Source organism: Hylobates moloch, unplaced genomic scaffold (assembly GCF_009828535.3).
Source record: "Hylobates moloch isolate HMO894 unplaced genomic scaffold, HMol_V3 SCAFFOLD_2, whole genome shotgun sequence".
Classification (NCBI taxonomy): Eukaryota; Metazoa; Chordata; class Mammalia; order Primates; family Hylobatidae; genus Hylobates; species Hylobates moloch.
Window position 1 is genome coordinate 163552968 of NW_026652277.1, and position 16825 is coordinate 163569792.

The following is a 16825-nucleotide window of genomic DNA, read 5'->3' on the forward strand; positions in this document are numbered from 1 at the left end:
AGAAAGAAAAAAGACCAATCAGGAATTTTTATTTTTAATTACTTATTTATTTATATTTTTAAGGAATTTTTATAATAATTTGAAGGTGTTTGAAATTGATAAAGGATTCTTAAAACAGTTTTTCTTCTGTTCAGCTTCTGAGAAGAGCCTGGGAGAAAGTAACTTAGAGGGCTGCAGATATTCTTATAAAAATAATAGGAAAAACAATTTAAAAATTGAAGAAAAAAAGAGAAAAAAATCCCAACATGGCAATAGCTAGTAGATGTATAAGAAGACACTTTAAATCATTTGGTAGTGAGGTCACCTATGTTGATAGAAACATGTTCCACTTCATTTACCAACCAGGGAATGACTGGTTAATGAAGCACGGTGAGCAGGGCTTTATTCTTGACAGTAGCATGCAGGAACTTTGCCTGTAAGTTTGTATAGCTTGCCTAAAGTGGGATTAGGCAATTAGGAAATTTGCATTGTACATATTGGAGGCCACGAAAGTACAATTTATACTTTCCTGAAAGGTTTATAGGAAAAGATGAAACAAGTAAGATTATAAAACTGTGGTTTGGGATAGGGTTTGGAATGAGTGACGAAGGAAAGAGGAACCAAAGATGACTCATAGGTTTTTAGTGATTTTAGCTTAGGCATTTTGGTAGATGATGGTGCCATTCACTAAAATAAGAAAAGCTGGAGGAAGAACGGCATTATGAAGAGAAAAAATAAAAAATTTGGCTTTGGATATGTTACATTTGAGATGCTTATTATACTTCCAATGATGGAGTAGGCAGTTGGATATATCAGACTGGAATCCAGGGGAGAAGTCTACACTAGAGTTTAAATTTTGGGCCTCATCAGCAAACAGATGGTGTTTGAAGCCACAGGATCGTATAATATTAGTCAAGGGAGGAGAATAGACAGAAAAAGAGAAGAGGGACTATGACCAATTCAAAGACATGCCAACATTGTGAAATTGGATAGAGGAGTCTGAGACAAAAGCAAAGAGATTGTTTTGACAGAAGTCAAAAGAAGGAAGTGTTTCAAGATGGAAGAATTGGTCATCCATTTCAGTTGCTGCTAAAAATAAAATGAAGTTGAATTTCACACCACGGAGGTTATGGTGAGCCTTGAAAATAGTTATAGTTGTAGAGATAATCCAGTTGAGTGTGGTAAGAGAGAATGTTGTGGACATTCAACTCTGGACAGTTATTGCTCTACACACGTGCACACACACACACACACATCCACCAATAGACAAGATAAAGGAAAAATGTGATCTAATACATTCAAAAACTTGTGCGCAAGAGAAAGAACAGAGGATTCTGGAAGAAAATGGAGAGCAGCTACATGGTTTGGCTTCTACCTTATTTACTCCTCTGAAGCCCCACTGGTGGTTAAAAAGTCCCAAGAAATTTCACTGAAACTCTTGCTTGTGGAATGTAAGAGAATATATGATGTTGGGAAAGTATGAATTAAATGGATCAATAAAGAAAAAAATCAAGAGAGCCAGCTTTCTCTGTTGAAAGAGAAGAATCCAAAATTCACACTCAGTTGGGGGAAAGCGTTCAAAGCCTGGGAATACCTCATTGTGGAAATACATTATATGCTCTCTCCTCTACTCCATTTGTTGGAATGAACTCAGATTCAGGACAGTCCATGTCATCTCAGAAGATAGAAAGGAACCGAAAAATCAAACGTAGTCTCCACACCACTCAGACTGAGCTTCTGTGCTCTTCTGCACAACACTCCATGCCAGCTGCTGTTCTCTCAGACTACAAAAAAGTGGATTAAAACCGAAATTCCTGGCTTTAGAAGAGAAAACATGGTTCACAAATACCTGTACATGAGTGTTTATAAAAGCATTATTCATAATGGCCCCAAAGTGGAAAGAACTTAATGTTCATCAACTGATGAATGGATTAATACAGTACGGCATAACCATACAATGAAATATATTAGTTTGGGAAAAATAATGAAGTACTAATACTTGCTACAACATGGATGATTATTGAAAACATTATGCTAGGTGAAAGAAGCCAAACACAAAAGACCACTTATTGTATGTTTTCATTTACATAAAATGTCCAGAATAGTTAAATCCATAGAGACAGAAAGAAGGTTAGTGGTTGCCTAGGGCGGGCAGCAGTTGAGGAGAAATGGAGACTGACCGCTAATGGATATGGGCTTTCTTTTTGGAATGATAAAAATGTTCTTCACGGCTCATGCCTGTAATCCCACACTTTGGGAGGCTGAGGCAGGCGGATTGCCTGAGCTCAGGAGTTTGAGACCAGCTTGGGCAACACGGGGAAACCCCGTCTCCACTAAAATACAAAAAATTAGCCAGGCGTGGTGGCATTTGCCTGTAGTCCCAGCTACTCGGGTAGCTGAGGCAGGAGAATCGCTTGAATCTGGGAGGCAGAGGTTGCAGTGAGCCGAGATCGCACCACTGCAATCCAGCCTGGGCAACAGAGCAACAGAGTGAGACTCCATCTCAAAAAAAAAAAAAATGTTCTTCACAACAGTGAAAATACGAAGTCAACCCAAGTGTTCATCAACAGATGATTGGATAAAGAAAATGTGGTACATATACACAATGGAGTCTTACTCACCATAAAAATGAATGAAATCCTGTCATTTGCAGCAGCATCAATGGAACTGGAGGTCATTATGGTAAGTGAAATAAGCCACATGTTCTCACTCATATGGGGGAGGTAAAAAAAGTGGGTCTAATGAAAGTAGAGAGTAGATTGGTGGCTGCCAGAGGCTGGGGAAGGGTAGTGGGGAGGGGGAATGAAGAGAAGTTGATTAATGGGTACAAATATATGGTTTGATAGACTAAACAAGACCTAATGTTAGACAGATCAGTAGGGTAACTATAGTTTACAATAATGTATTGTACACTTTGAAATAGAGGAGAAGAATTCTAATGGTTCTATCAAAAGGAATAGACAAGTATTTAAGATGATGGATATCCCGAACACACTTATTTGATCTTTGCAAATTATATGTATGTATTAAATTACCACATGTACCCTGGAACTATGTACATCTATTATGCATAAATAAAAATGTTCTAAAATTTACTGTGGGAATGGTTACACAACTCTATAAATATACTAAAAATGATGAAATGATGCATTTAAAGTGGGTTAATTTATGGTATGTGTATTATATCTCAATAAAGCTATGGGGGAGGGGAGAAACATGGTCTTGGAGATGGTGGGGTGGAGGGAAACAACCAAAAATTTATCACAATATAGAAGAACCAATAACATATCTAGGCAGGGTCAACTAACATGAGAAGGTGAAAAAAAATACATCACGTATATAGCAAGTGTGGAGATACTACAGGCAAAAAGGGAAAATACCATGTAGTAGAAGAAAAAACAACTCAGTCGGGTAGAAATCATAACTCAGGTAATTCTTCACTATTTGTTTATGTATGGAGAACTTAATGAGAATATTAGTTTAATAAGAGAGATAAAAGACAAAATTATAAAAAAGAATGAGAGCACAAGGGGTATTGCAGGTCTAAGGTAACAAATCAAGGCTCAAAGCAACATCTTTATGGAACAAATTAAGTATTTTTTTAAACAGGAACAGAATAAATATCACTGAAAGCTGGTTTCAAGACTATAATCTCTCCCTAATCTGAAATTCAAAAAAATATAAAAAATTATGAAAAGTGAGAGTATTTTTTTTTGTAACCCCACTTGGCAGCATAATGTCATACTGTGTCCTGAACAGATGTGAGGCTATTTATAATCTTTCTTATGCAAGTTGATTATCCATATTTATAGTTCTATTTGAAAAAATAAAACATTAATGCTTTTGAATACTGGGTGCTTCCCAGACTCTACTGAGAGCATCATACAATATATGGGATATACGTTTGTTATTTTCTAAAATATGAAATCATTTCGAATTCCAAAACATATCTGGCTTCAAAGGTTTCAGAAAGAGATGGTAGGCCAGTAATAAAATAGGGGAAATGATATGTAAATAAAAGAAACAAAGAGATTAAATTAATTAGAAACACTAAAAGAATGGAAAATAGAAAAAAAATCCAGTATAAGGATAATTGATGCTTTTGAAATGAGGCAAACAAAAGCAATAGAAGTATATTTAAAGACCTAATAAAAAAATTTTCTGAAGTGAAGAAAAAAGTGTTCAAAAAACACACCGGGATGGGCGCATAATCCCAGCATTTTGTGAGGCCGAGGTGGGTGGATCACGAGGTCAGGAGATTGAGAACATCCTGGCTAACATGGTGAAACCCCGTCTCTACTAAAAATACAAAAAATTAGCCAGACGTGGTGGCGTGTACCTGTAGTCCCAGCTACTCGGGAGGCTGAGGCAGGAGAATTGCTTGAACCCGGGAGGTGGAGGTTGCAGTGAGCCAAGATCACGCCACTGCACCCCAGCCTGGGTGACAGAGCATCTCAAACAAAAACAAAAACAAAAACAAAAACAAAAAAACCACTGCAATATAGGAAAAATTCATGTGAAATATCAATATCAAATTGCTACGACGTTCAAAGATAAAATTATTTAGGCATCCAGCAAAAAAAGTAACTTACTTACAAAGGGGAGAGGTTGAATTTGGCCTCTTACTTCACCACAGCAATATTAAATGACAGAAAATTCTAGAGTCCTATCTTCAAACTTCTAAAGGGAAGAAAATATGGTCTAAGAACACAAAATTCAGCCAAATATCAGTATGAATTAAATCAGGAAATATAACAGTTGTTAGCCCTTCTTAAAACATATTGCTTGACAGTCAAACAAACTAGTAGCTTAGGCTCAATACAAACTCAAGAGTAGAGAAGTTATGTTGAAAGGAATAGTGGTGGGCATTGAATCCATGTGAGGTTACCCCTCCTAGTTTACTTATAAAGCTTAACAAAGGCTACATTTAATCAACATTGCTTTCACCCTCCTGAACAATCCATGGATCTTGGAATGACTTAATTCCGGTGTCATCTCCCCATCTTTCATATTGTTGTTGTCCGTATCCTTAATTTTGTTTTTATTTTTATTTTTTTGTTTTTATTTATTTATTTTTATTATACTTTTAAGTTTTAGCATACATGTGCACAACGTGCAGGTTTGGTACATATGTATACATGTGCCATATTGGTGTGCTGCACCCATTAACTCATCATTTACATTAGGCATATCTCCTAATGCTATCCCTCCCCCTTCCTCCCACCCCACAACAGGCCCCGGTGTGTGATGTTCCCCTTCCTGTGTCCAAGTGTTCTCGTTGTTCAGTTCCCACCTATGAGTGAGAACATGCGGTGTTTGGTTTTTTATCCTTGCAATAGTTTGCTGAGAATGATGGTTTCCAGCTTCGTCCATGTCCCTACAAAGTAGTTTTGTTTTTAAAAGAACATTCCCTCGGAAATACTCATTAATTTTCTTTTACAGTCAGTGCTTAGAGATTTTGCCAAAATGTTTTTCAATTTCTTTGCTCATCATTGCATATTGCATTCCACTAATTGTCTTTCCTCCTTCCTTAAATATATCCTTCAGTAGTTATTTTGGTGAGGTAGTTACATTTCAGTTTTCTTTTGTTTGGTGATATCTGTATTTTGCCTTCATCTTTGAATAATAATGTCACTACAGACAAAATTCTCAATGGATAGTTATGGTCCCCCAGCACTTTGAAGATATTATTTCAGTATCATCTGGTTTCTGTGGATGCTTTTGAGAAGGCAGCTGCCAGATGTACTTCTGTTTATTTGCAGGTATTTGATCTTTTCCTCTCTGGTTGCTTTAAGGTCTTTTATTTAACAACGATGCTTCCAGATTTGAAATTTTCCTTCCTCCCCCTTCCCACCCCCCACCTGCCTTGCTTCCTTTCTTTTCCTTTCTGTTCTTTTTGTTTTCTCTTCTTTCTCTCCTCTCTTCTCTTCTTCTTTTCTTTTCCACATTTTTTTTTGGCATCTCTCTTTCTCAGATATTCTTCTAGATAAGCTTTAGGATATTTATCCTTCCAAAAAATCTAAAGAGAATTTAAAATTTGACTGGAATTTCACTTGACTATTAATTAATTTGGGACAAATTTGTAACTTTAGTATGTTTAATATTCCTATTTAGAAACGTGCTATTTCTATCCATTTAAAAATGTCTGCCTATGAATTGCATGTTTATTTATCAAATCGTTTTGTATAATTCTTGTTAAATGAACTTACAGGTTTGCCGGATTTTTGTTTCTGTTTTGAAGGACTATTTCATTTTTTAAATTCCACATTTTCTATTTGGTCATTGCTGCATTAAAGAAACCTATTGACTTCTGTATTTTTTGTGTCTAGATAGGTTTGATTCTACATAGTATGTAGGGAAGTAGCATAAAGGTCAAAACACAAAAGGGGGTGCAAACAGCATCCCCGGAGCTTAAAAAAAGTGGCAAAATCTGTGTTTAAGGGCAAGTGTATTCTAATTTACTAGACAAAATTAGATGATCAAAAAGTACTTTTATTTTCAAGTAGACAGAGAAAGAAAAGTAATAATTAAACATGACCAAGAGAAAAAATTTTAATATATTTAATATCCTGATAAAGTAAAGATTAGATTTGACTATAGAAATTTCTGGTTGCAAAGGCTGAATTAAACTTAAATGGGGAAATGATTACACAGAAAGACTGGTTCTATTCAAATTAGTAGAGTTTGAATTACATGCATCAAGCAATACCTCAAGTTACTGAGAAATTCCAATGCAGAGACAGTAGAAATAATTTTTTTAGACATGAATGGAATATTCCTAACTTATAAAATCAATATTATCATAGAAATCATCAGGTCAACATAAAAATCTGAGGATAAAGAAAAAGAAGTGATCAATTTATAATTTAGAAATACTTAGAAGAGCTCAAGAGGCTGCCTTTGTCAAAACACATCATGTTAGATCAATGTAATTCTCTTTTATGGCAGAATGACAGTCCACAAAGATAAGAAGCCTTTGAGAAACATAATATATTTTAATTTCAGTAAATGTTTTTGTTCTGTTGTATATGACATGTTATTTATAAGCTAAGGAAGTATGGTATGGTGTACTGTTTGCAATAGTTAATTATTATTCACCAGTTCCCAACTGGGAGCTCATATCAACAGGCCGTCACAGGAATTCCTGGTGGAGTTCTTTGGAATCAATAACTTGATTGAAAACCTAAACAAAAGATTTGAGATATTATCAATGAAATATGTAGATATCACAAGCTACATACCAGTAGTAGTGTCTGGGGCTAAACTTCAAAACAATCTTGAAATATTAGAAAAATTCTAAAAAATTAATCAATATTAGTAGCAAGAATTATAAGATGTGAGGAATACTTTGCAAACATCTTGGGAGTAAAATAGCTGCATAGTATAGAAAGACTGGTGCAATGGGAATTAAAAAAAATCTCAGTTATTTTGTAGGGCAGAAGTTGAGTAGGAGTATAAGTGTTAAGAAGACCACAGACCAAAATGTGGTAGAATAACAAGTATTATTAAAAGAGATTGAGAAAGAAATATGAAAGGAAGATGGAAAGGAAGGAAGGCAGAAAGAAGGAAGAAAAGAAAACACAGAATTTATTTGTAAATATATCGCATATAAGCTCTAAGAAAGTCCCTCTTCTGCTCAATACTAGTCACGCTTCTCAATGCATTTTAAAAGGATGTGAAGAAATGGAAGTGAATTTGAAAAACAGCAACAAGATGATGGAAGGGCTTGAATATATATCCTAGGCCAAAAGGTTACGAATTTAGTATTGTTTGGACCAGAAAAGGGATCGGAAAGGGATGATTTGATTATCATTTTCAAGTATCTAAAGGATTTTTGTGAAAGATAACCTCCATTGGTGATTTCTCCGGTCTACAGAGGATGAACAAAAGCACAAAAGGACCTTAAGTTTAAAGCAGAAAAGATCAGGTTTGGATATAAGGCGGGTGTCTCTGCCATCAGGGAAATGAAAATTTGAAATGATTTCTAAAGGAGACTTCAGGCCAAGCAGCAGCATGAGTCTCCATGTTGGATGTAACGATGGGCATGGAAACAAGTTTGGGAAAGACAGCCTATGCCAGGGGTCAGCAAGCTCCGGCCCACAGGCCAAATCCAGCCCACCCCCTGAGTGTGTGGATGGTCAATGTGCAAAAAGTGACTTTTACAATTTTTAAAAATTTTGTGATATAAGAAAATTATATGAAATGTGACTTCAGTGTCTATCAGTAAAATATTATTGGAACACAACTATGCCCATTCATTGACGTTATTGTTTGTGGCAATTTTGGCACTTTACAATGGCACAGTTCGGTAGTTGAGAGTGGGACCATACGGTGCATAGAGCCTAAAATGATTACTATTTGACCCCTTATGGGAAGAGTTTCCCAATCCCTGACTTATAAGATTGCAGCCACTTACACAATGCCTGGACTTGACCTCCAAAGTCTAGAAGCTCTCCTTGTTGTAATAGAAATGAACACCCCTGGGGTCAGCTGATGAATACAAGTGGCACATCTTTTGAAGTGTCCTCGAGAGAGCTTTAGGTCCACAGAAGAACACACCAATGCTGCTGCTGCAGTAAGGGTAAGAAAAGGAAAGAAAATGTCACCAGGAGGCAAGGCCAGCCAGAAGCCAAGACAATGATAAGATTAGTGATAAGCCAAGATAATGATAAGATTAGTGGTTGTGGCTGTGAGGTTACTTATTTATTTTTCTCCCTCTGTGTCCTTTTTTCTTAGATTCTTTTTTTCTACCTACTTTCAGCACCGTGCTCTCTCCCAGGTTCCCAGCATCCTCCCCTGAATTAATCAGGGAGGTGGAGCCAAGAAGACTCAGGCAGGAAAGGGGCCATCAGATTGTTGAGGGGTTTTGATACAACACCTGGAAATGCTGGCACTTTACAATGGCAGAGTTCAGTAGTTGAGAGTGGGACCATACAATCCATACAGCCTAAAATGATTACTATTTGGCCCCTTACGGGAAGAGTTTCCTAATCCCTGACCTACATGATTGCAGCCACTTACACAATACCTGGACTTGGCCTCCTTTTTGGCCAAGTGACCTTGATTCATGTCTTCTTGGATACGCGACCAGATGTAAACTTCCTGAGAACATAAACCCGGTCTGTTTTATTCCAGCACCTGCAACAGTGCCCGACACGCAGTGGACAATCAGCACACATTTGCTGAATGAATGACTAAATGGCTTTGCTGAGTATTATCTGCGTGGTCTTGGGCAAGTCACTAGACCTCAGTTTCTGCATGTATAAAAGACGATAAGGACTAAGTTGTATGTTTTATCAAAAGCAAGATGAGATAATACATTCAAAAGGGTTTTAAAAAGGTTAGTTATTACTAATATCCTGTTCAGCCCTGCCTTTTTATAGATAATAAAATTTATGCTAAAGTAATAGCAATTTAATTAATTTCTCCTGTTGGAATTACTTTAATTTTCAAAGAAGGCCAGAAGGGAGAGCTGTAAAAGAAAAAGACATTGCTGAAAATATAGTCACCCAAACGTTGTCATCTCTAATCTTGACATTTCAGAAAACTATGCCAGAGAGATACTTTTTGCATATAGTGACTATCCCAGAGCTGCTAAAATGCCTTGTGACTTAGCTTATGTATAAATACCACATCTGCACAGGGTTTCAAAGTTGTTTCTGGAAGGTGGGGTGTATCAGTCTCTACAGAGATTTTTAGAGACCGTGTCTTTTTTCTCTTGTCTTGAATATTACTATTCTTTGTAGCATTTTTTCCAATCTCTAGTATAAGCTGAATTAGTTACTCTAGTGTGGATCAAAAGTTCTCAAGCTTTACTGTGCATAAAATCATCTAGGCAGATTGTTAAAATGTAGATTCCTAGGCTGGAATCCAAGGAATGCAAGTTTAGTAAGGATCTCGGGTGGTGTTGAGGCAGATCGCCCTGTGAGCCACACTTTGAGAAACACTGTCATCAAGACATTCTTTGGGCTTCAGGACCAGCTCACTATACCATCTCTGTTTCTTCAGACATGGATCTTGCTGGGAAGTGCCTATATAGCCTAGCTCTTCTTAGCTCATATGTTAACATGGTTCTCTGCCATGTGTCATAGCCACATTTTAATTGTGTGTTTCAGGACCATCACATCCACAGTAGAAATTGATGGTTCCACTGCATTTCAAACTACAGCTTCAAAGGAACTTATCAATGGCTTAATTTACAAATGACAATATGTTTGAAATGTAGCAGTACTACTTTCAAATAAATCATTCCCATGACTAAATTTGAGAAAGTAATTTTTCAGAAAATATTTCCCATGGAAAAGTATGAGTTTATGGCTTAATGAAGAGATTTTGAGGTGTTTATGGAAATAAAAGGCAATGGTTAAGAGTGCTCTTGGCTCCACCACTTCGTTGCTGGGTAACTTTGGGCATGTTAATTACCTTCACAAAGCCCCCAGTTTCTCATCTATAAAATGGGGAGAATTATAGAATCTAGCTCCTAGAATCTCTGTGAGGATTAAGCAAGACATTGCAGGTCTGGCCGCTGGTCCTGTGCTTGGCACGTGGTGCGCTCTCAGGAACGGCTAGCTTCCCGATGTTATTTTCCCACGCGGTGAAGCTGAACAGAAGATGTGGTGCAGGGTGTTAACACAGAGGTGATTATGTAGGCTTACTGAGATCAGCACTAGATTTTTGAGCTCTGGACTGAAACATTTTGAATGGTAGATGGGTCAGGTGAGACCCTTCCCAGTGAGGAGTCACAGCTTTGCTTTGTGTCTGATGCCCAGAGGTGTCCTTGCATCTATTTTCAAAGATGCTGTTATGGGTGGTGATATTTTTCCATTAGTGTAGATGTCACCAAAGAGATTGCCCACTGGCCCACTCCAACAGGCTAAGACTGCCCTTTCGTTTGCAGCGACAGTAACTGCAGACCTGATGGTGCCCTTTGATGCTCTGCCTTTAAGACTCCATTTCAAAGGATTCTGATTGCTGCTGCCTGGTGTTCTACTGGTGTCCCCAGCAGTTCACAGCTCCCCTGCCTCTTTTGAAGTTGTGGCTATTACACTGCACAGCTAAGTCCACACTTTACTCAGGGGCCATAACCGCCATGGTGATGCAATCACCAAAAAGTCTCACAAAGGCCATTTATTATCTACCTTCTGCTAAGGTGGAAAGGTCAGCCCTTCACTGGCTCTCTGTGCATCACTGTCCCCACATACAGCATTCTTCTGCTTGCCTGGCTTACTCTTCTCGGCATTTGTGACTCCAAGTGTGGAGAATTTCTTGTCACAAATGCATACTGTGAATCACAGGGCAGAGAATCCACGCAAAGTGGTTAAGGGACAGATGTGGCAGCTTCCCTTTTTTTTCTTTTATGAGGCAACGGACAAGTGCAACAGAACTCTAATGGGGTTGGTAAAGAAAAAATTCTTCTATAAAATTTAATTACCCACAATCGCTTGGAATTAAATAGAGATTCTCTGCAAAAGAAGTATAAAAACGCAAGGTGCTATTCTTCAGTTTACAGCCTGCAAGCCGCAGAGCTTGCACACGCATGGGGGAGCTGGATCGGGGACAACGTTAACGGCATTGATCAGTCTGGGCTGCTGACTTTGATGAGAAAAGGACAAATTTTACACAAGCTGCAAAGATGGCTAACATTCACAGCATTATTTTTAGCTCTGATAATAAAGAAAATTCTCCTTTCCTTCTCTATGTCTGCTAAATAACTATTGTGCTCTTCTCTGTGGGGTTGGTGCATTTTTCACAAACAGTTCAGCGATGCCATGCATGAAAGGCATCCAAAATATCACCCACCAGGAGATTTCAGCCCAGCAGATATATGGGCATGTGGGTGCGCCCGGGAGTAATGCCACCACCTCGCTGAATTCCCAGGTTCTGCTGCTGTGAGCCCTTCTCTCCTTAAATTGTATGTTTGTTTTTATGTGTTGGCTTTTATGCTTGTAAGTTATAACCCTGTAGGGGCAGACCCTAAACCCCATTTTAAAAAAATCAAATTACTTTATACCCTGAGTGCATTCTGCAAATAAAATCGATAAACAGAAGGGTCCCGTGGACTTATGGAGCTTAGAAAGAAGATGAGAGCTACAAACTCTGTATCAGACAATGGACACAACTTCTGGTTAATCCTTTCTAGTGAGTGTTTTTCATTAGAAATGCCTCCAAATGATTCATCACATAATTATATTTTGTACAACACCTTCTTTTTTCAGAACCGCAGATGATAATTGTGCTGGCCAGCCTTTTTTTTTTTTTTTTTTTTAACCTATCTCCTAGTTAATTTGTAGCAGCCGACGACATTACTTTTCTCTGTGTCCTAATTACTCAGTTGCTCATGAGTTGCTGCAGATGTCCCTAACCAGGCTCACTGTTGTGATTCTGCTCCTGCCCACGCTCCACAGGCTCTGTTTTCTTTGGCAGCCAGAACTGTGCCGTTCGGACTCTTGTCCCCGCTCCCTCATTGGTCTCATGGTGCTGCCACTTGCACATACTGGCCATTTTGCTAGGCTCTGAGGTGCATAGATAAAGTTGCTTATAGCTATAAGCCCTTGAGAAGCTCATGGTCAAATGGGGAAGAAAAATGAAAGCAGCTGACTTGTAGCAGCAGATCCCAGGGAATGGTAGAGCTATTTTTGCCAACCCTCCCCCACCCCAATAAAATGGTAACATATATATGCCTTCATGCATAAGTAACCAAATATTTTGCCAAACTAACAATTTGATAGATAGGTAATGCCATTGAAGAAACTTTGCAGCATAATGATAAATCCACCCTGTATTCACCCATCTCTCCAATCCCCGCTATCACAAATGGAGCAATTTCAGCAATTTTCATCGAATCTTTACTTGAGTCTAACCAGAGAGATTGATGCCTTCTCGTGGGAAGGAACTATGGGAATATGCTGACAATTTCCTCATCATAAGTTTATGGTATCTTTATTTTTCCCATGAAGCTGTAATTTATCATGTGTTGTATTTCCCTATAAGTCTATTTCTTTGAGTATTCTGAACATTTGAGTCATATAATGAATGTTTAGGATATCCTGTTAGATAAAGGGCCCTGTATGCTATAATCAGAATGCTAATTTCTTAAAAATATCATTTTAAAACATTTTGCACATATGCACGTACAAATGAGAATTGAAGGGTGCATACACAAGCAAATGTGGGTCCAGATGGACACATTTACTCAATTTAGTATAAAGGTATTTTCACGTTTCTGAAAACAATGGATGGTCTAAAATACATTCATGCAATATGGATTAGAAGCCCCCAATCACATGGTAAGTTGACACCTTCCTTCATCGTTAGGTTGGGTTAAACTGTTCTAACAAATGGTAGTACTCTTCTATTTTTTGTTTTTTTCTTGAAAGTTAAAAGAAACACGTCTACTGAAATTACAAAAAAAAAAAAATGACCAAACTTTAAAGTTTTTATGGTAATTAGTTACATCAAATTTACACCTAAAAGGCATGTTATTAGCAGATAGGTCAAAAGTAGAAAACTATAAACATTATCTGAAGGGTAAGATCAAAGATTTAAGGCCTATGGAAAATTATTTTGTTCAATTAATAAAAAGCAACTGATCCACAAATTCAGAAATCTGAGTATCTGTACAGTGTGTGTTTATCAAAAAAGTAACTAGATGTGACAAGGGTATTTTTATTTTCATTCTGTCTACATTCTTGGAAATATTTTCCTGATTTTCTGAACATTTACCTAAAGCTTGGGAACGTATTGACAATGTTTACAAAAAATGCAATACAGTTTCCATTTTTGAAAAAGATACCTTTCTCTAGATTAGTAAGACATAGATGTCAATGAAAGTATTTAATTAGCCTACTATATTTTAATTGGGAGAATAATTTTTAATGTTTTTGCTTTATAGTACTTTTCTGTGCTTTGTCTAACTGAAATAATATACAATTTTCACATGCATGTGAATTCGAATATATTAGTAAAAGGCTTATAATGCATCCACTTAATATTTGTTGATTGTCTTTCAAAACTATACTGGTGTTTTTGTAATATAGCTAATATAATTACCAAAATTAATTACAAATAAAAACAATAGAACACACTTTTCTATTTTCTACTGTCAGCCTTTGATCTATTTTTAATTTTTCTTCTCTCTTCCTTATTTGTATTCATTTTGATGCCCATCAATTTGTTTCTCTATTACTGTTATTTTTGCAATTTTCTGGTTCCTTTATAGTTTGTACTACTCTCTTTGATCTGCTTCCCTTCAAGCTTTATTTTTGGTCCTGTTTTTCATGTTCTATAAAAAATCTTTTTGCCCCGTTCACTTTATTCTTTTGATTTAACTCCTTCTTAGAACAAGAACGAACTCCAGCTTTGAGTGAACAGGTAAATATTTTTGAAAGAGTAAGTCCGGAGAATCCTCGGCTTCGAGCTGACGAATAGAAATGGTTGAGAGCCTACTTCAAAGGCCCTCAAGAACAAAGAACCTTTTCTGAGGCCACTAACAAATCCACCAATTTCTTCTGCCCATCTTTGCCAAAAGATATGAGCTAATGACAGGACAGAACTGTCTTGTAAGAGTAGCCAGGCAGGCTTGGGAACAAACATATCCTTGACATAATAAGGGGAAAACATACTGTTTATCTCTTTAATAACCATCCTGAGGAAAATTAATGTTACTTTGTCCTTTGTGCAGAACAGTAATTGGATTGTGTGTTTCATTTATATCTGGACAAAGGCCAGGATATTGAAATACTTCTCAATATTAGATTTTCTTGTTTAAAAATTAGATTTTATTGGCATTCTCTTTCCGAGATTTCTTCATTAAAAGCTTCATTAAGCATAAATCTCCTTTTACACAGCAGAAAACAAAATTATTTTAAGGAGGTCATTTTAAAAGTCTTTTTAAAGGGTAGTGCTAAGCTTTTGACCGAAGGCTTGTCTTTTCCCAGGGATCTGGCATTCCAGGGATAAAATGATTGACTTTGCCTTCATGTGTTTAATATTAATGACATGGATGCTTGAAGCTATGTAACAAGTTACCCTGTTCTAGAGTCTAAGGCTATTACAAATACAATATCAAAAAATTGGGGACAGGGAAGTATGCTGTAGAGGTTTGATTCAGTGATTCCAAGCCTTGGGGGCCTCGTCTACTCGGAAAGAGATGAAATCATCCATCAAGGAGAGAGAGTTTGCATAGCTACTGTGCTGCAAAATACAATTGAGCATTAAGTACATTTCTGCACTTAACTTTGATTATGGCTTCTAGAAAGGTACGAGCAACAGGGAAAGTGATGGTAATACAGTTTTGCCACCTTAAAACTGATTACTCTTTACTCCCTGCAAAAAAATTGGACAGGCCCACTTCTCAGCACTGAGTAACATAATTTTCTGGGCAGAGTTTGTGCAAACCCAGTTTTACCCTTGGTCTCTTGATGGTCCATGTTCCTGGCTCATGCCTTTTTGAGGGAAGGGAGATAATTAAATAGTTTGGTTTTAAAGGCGTTCCCCACTGGGCAGCAAGCTTTGTGTGTAAAAATAAATAAATAAATAACTAAACAAACACCATGCGAGATGTCAAAAAGGGACAATCCTAATAAAAACTGAGACTATCTAGAAAAACTGAAAACCAAGCTCTAGATGTCCATGTCAAAAGCCTGTGAAATGAGAACATTTATTCCATGATGACTGAAAACCAAATGTAAAACATTTATCAGTGAATATATATGTTTTTTTTCCCAAAAGGAGAAAATAGCAACAAAAACCCCCTGAGTTTTCTCATATGAGTTTGTAATATTTTGTTAGTTTCTACCTACAATCTTTTCAAGGAAATGGCAGATGAAATGATCTTGTCTCTCCTCTGGGTGGGTGTGAGGCGGGGGTGGTGACTTAGACTCAGAAGAACTGGGAGCCTGGGATCCAGGGTTGGGTGTGGAGCAGGAGCTCAGAGGAACTGGATTCTGTGGCCGCAGAAGCCAGGATGGGTTGGAAGCACCGCATTTGGAGAGAAGGTAGAACCAGAACTGGATTCTAGGCCATATGTCAGCAAGAGTCAGGACAAGAAGCAAAATGGAGCAAGGAGGTGTCAGGAAGTGACACCTGGAAAAGTCTCCAAGGCCACTGCCACAGCTTATGGGGCATCAGAATGAGCCCCGTGGGGCAAGAGCAAGATTGCAAGGTTGCGCAGCTTGTCCACGCCCTCCCTCCCCAACCCTATGCTCAAAGTGATGCTTTTCTTGGGATGTCCTGCTGGGAAAGCCTTTACTCCTGGGCTGAATGTGGGTCAGGAGTAATCCCCACAAGCACGCCTTCAAACCGTCTCTTCCCTGGGTACATGCTTCTTTGCAGGTTCTCTGCTTCTCTGCAGGTTCCTGCTTCTCTGCAGGTTGCTGGGTGCAGGGTGCGGAGAGGGTCAGCAGGGGCCTCACAGAGCACAGGGCAGTTGAGGTCTGAGTGACTTCACAGGGAAGAAGGTGACTGGAATCAGAGGGTTATGAATCTTGGACGGCTACCTGATCAATCCTTCCACATCTCCCTCCTCGTTAACCTCCTTCAAATAGCTGGTCTGGGGAGTCTAACGAATTCCATGACAACTGATAACAAAGAAAATGGCATCTTTCTGGTACAGACAGAGTGTGAAAAAAATGTAAAATAGGAGCAGCCAAAATGACCAAAAGATAAATAATATTCACCGGAGAAGTACTCTGTGAAGCAGAACAAATACGAAGGAAGTACAAAGAGTTTATTGAAGCATGCTGTCTGTGCAGGAAACCCACAAGGCAGAAATGCAAGGACTGAGGCTTTGAAGGATGCAAGACAATGGGAAAATCACCGGGGATATGGAAGCAGTCAGAGGTACCTT

General features: G+C 37.9%; 1 protein-coding gene across 1 annotated transcript in view; it reads right to left on the reverse strand.

Moving 5' to 3' along the window:
• Positions 1–6793: 6793 nt before the first annotated feature.
• Positions 6794–16825, reverse strand: part of NOX3 (NADPH oxidase 3) — a 61114-nt gene continuing 51082 nt past the window's right edge. Inside the window, exons 13-14 of the mRNA XM_032161111.2 lie at positions 8396–8549; positions 6794–7162 (exon numbers count right to left, since the gene is read on the reverse strand). Coding sequence (XP_032017002.1) covers positions 8423–8549 — 127 coding nt within the window. The 3' untranslated portion in view covers positions 6794–7162; positions 8396–8422. The remainder of the gene's footprint in view (positions 7163–8395; positions 8550–16825) is intronic.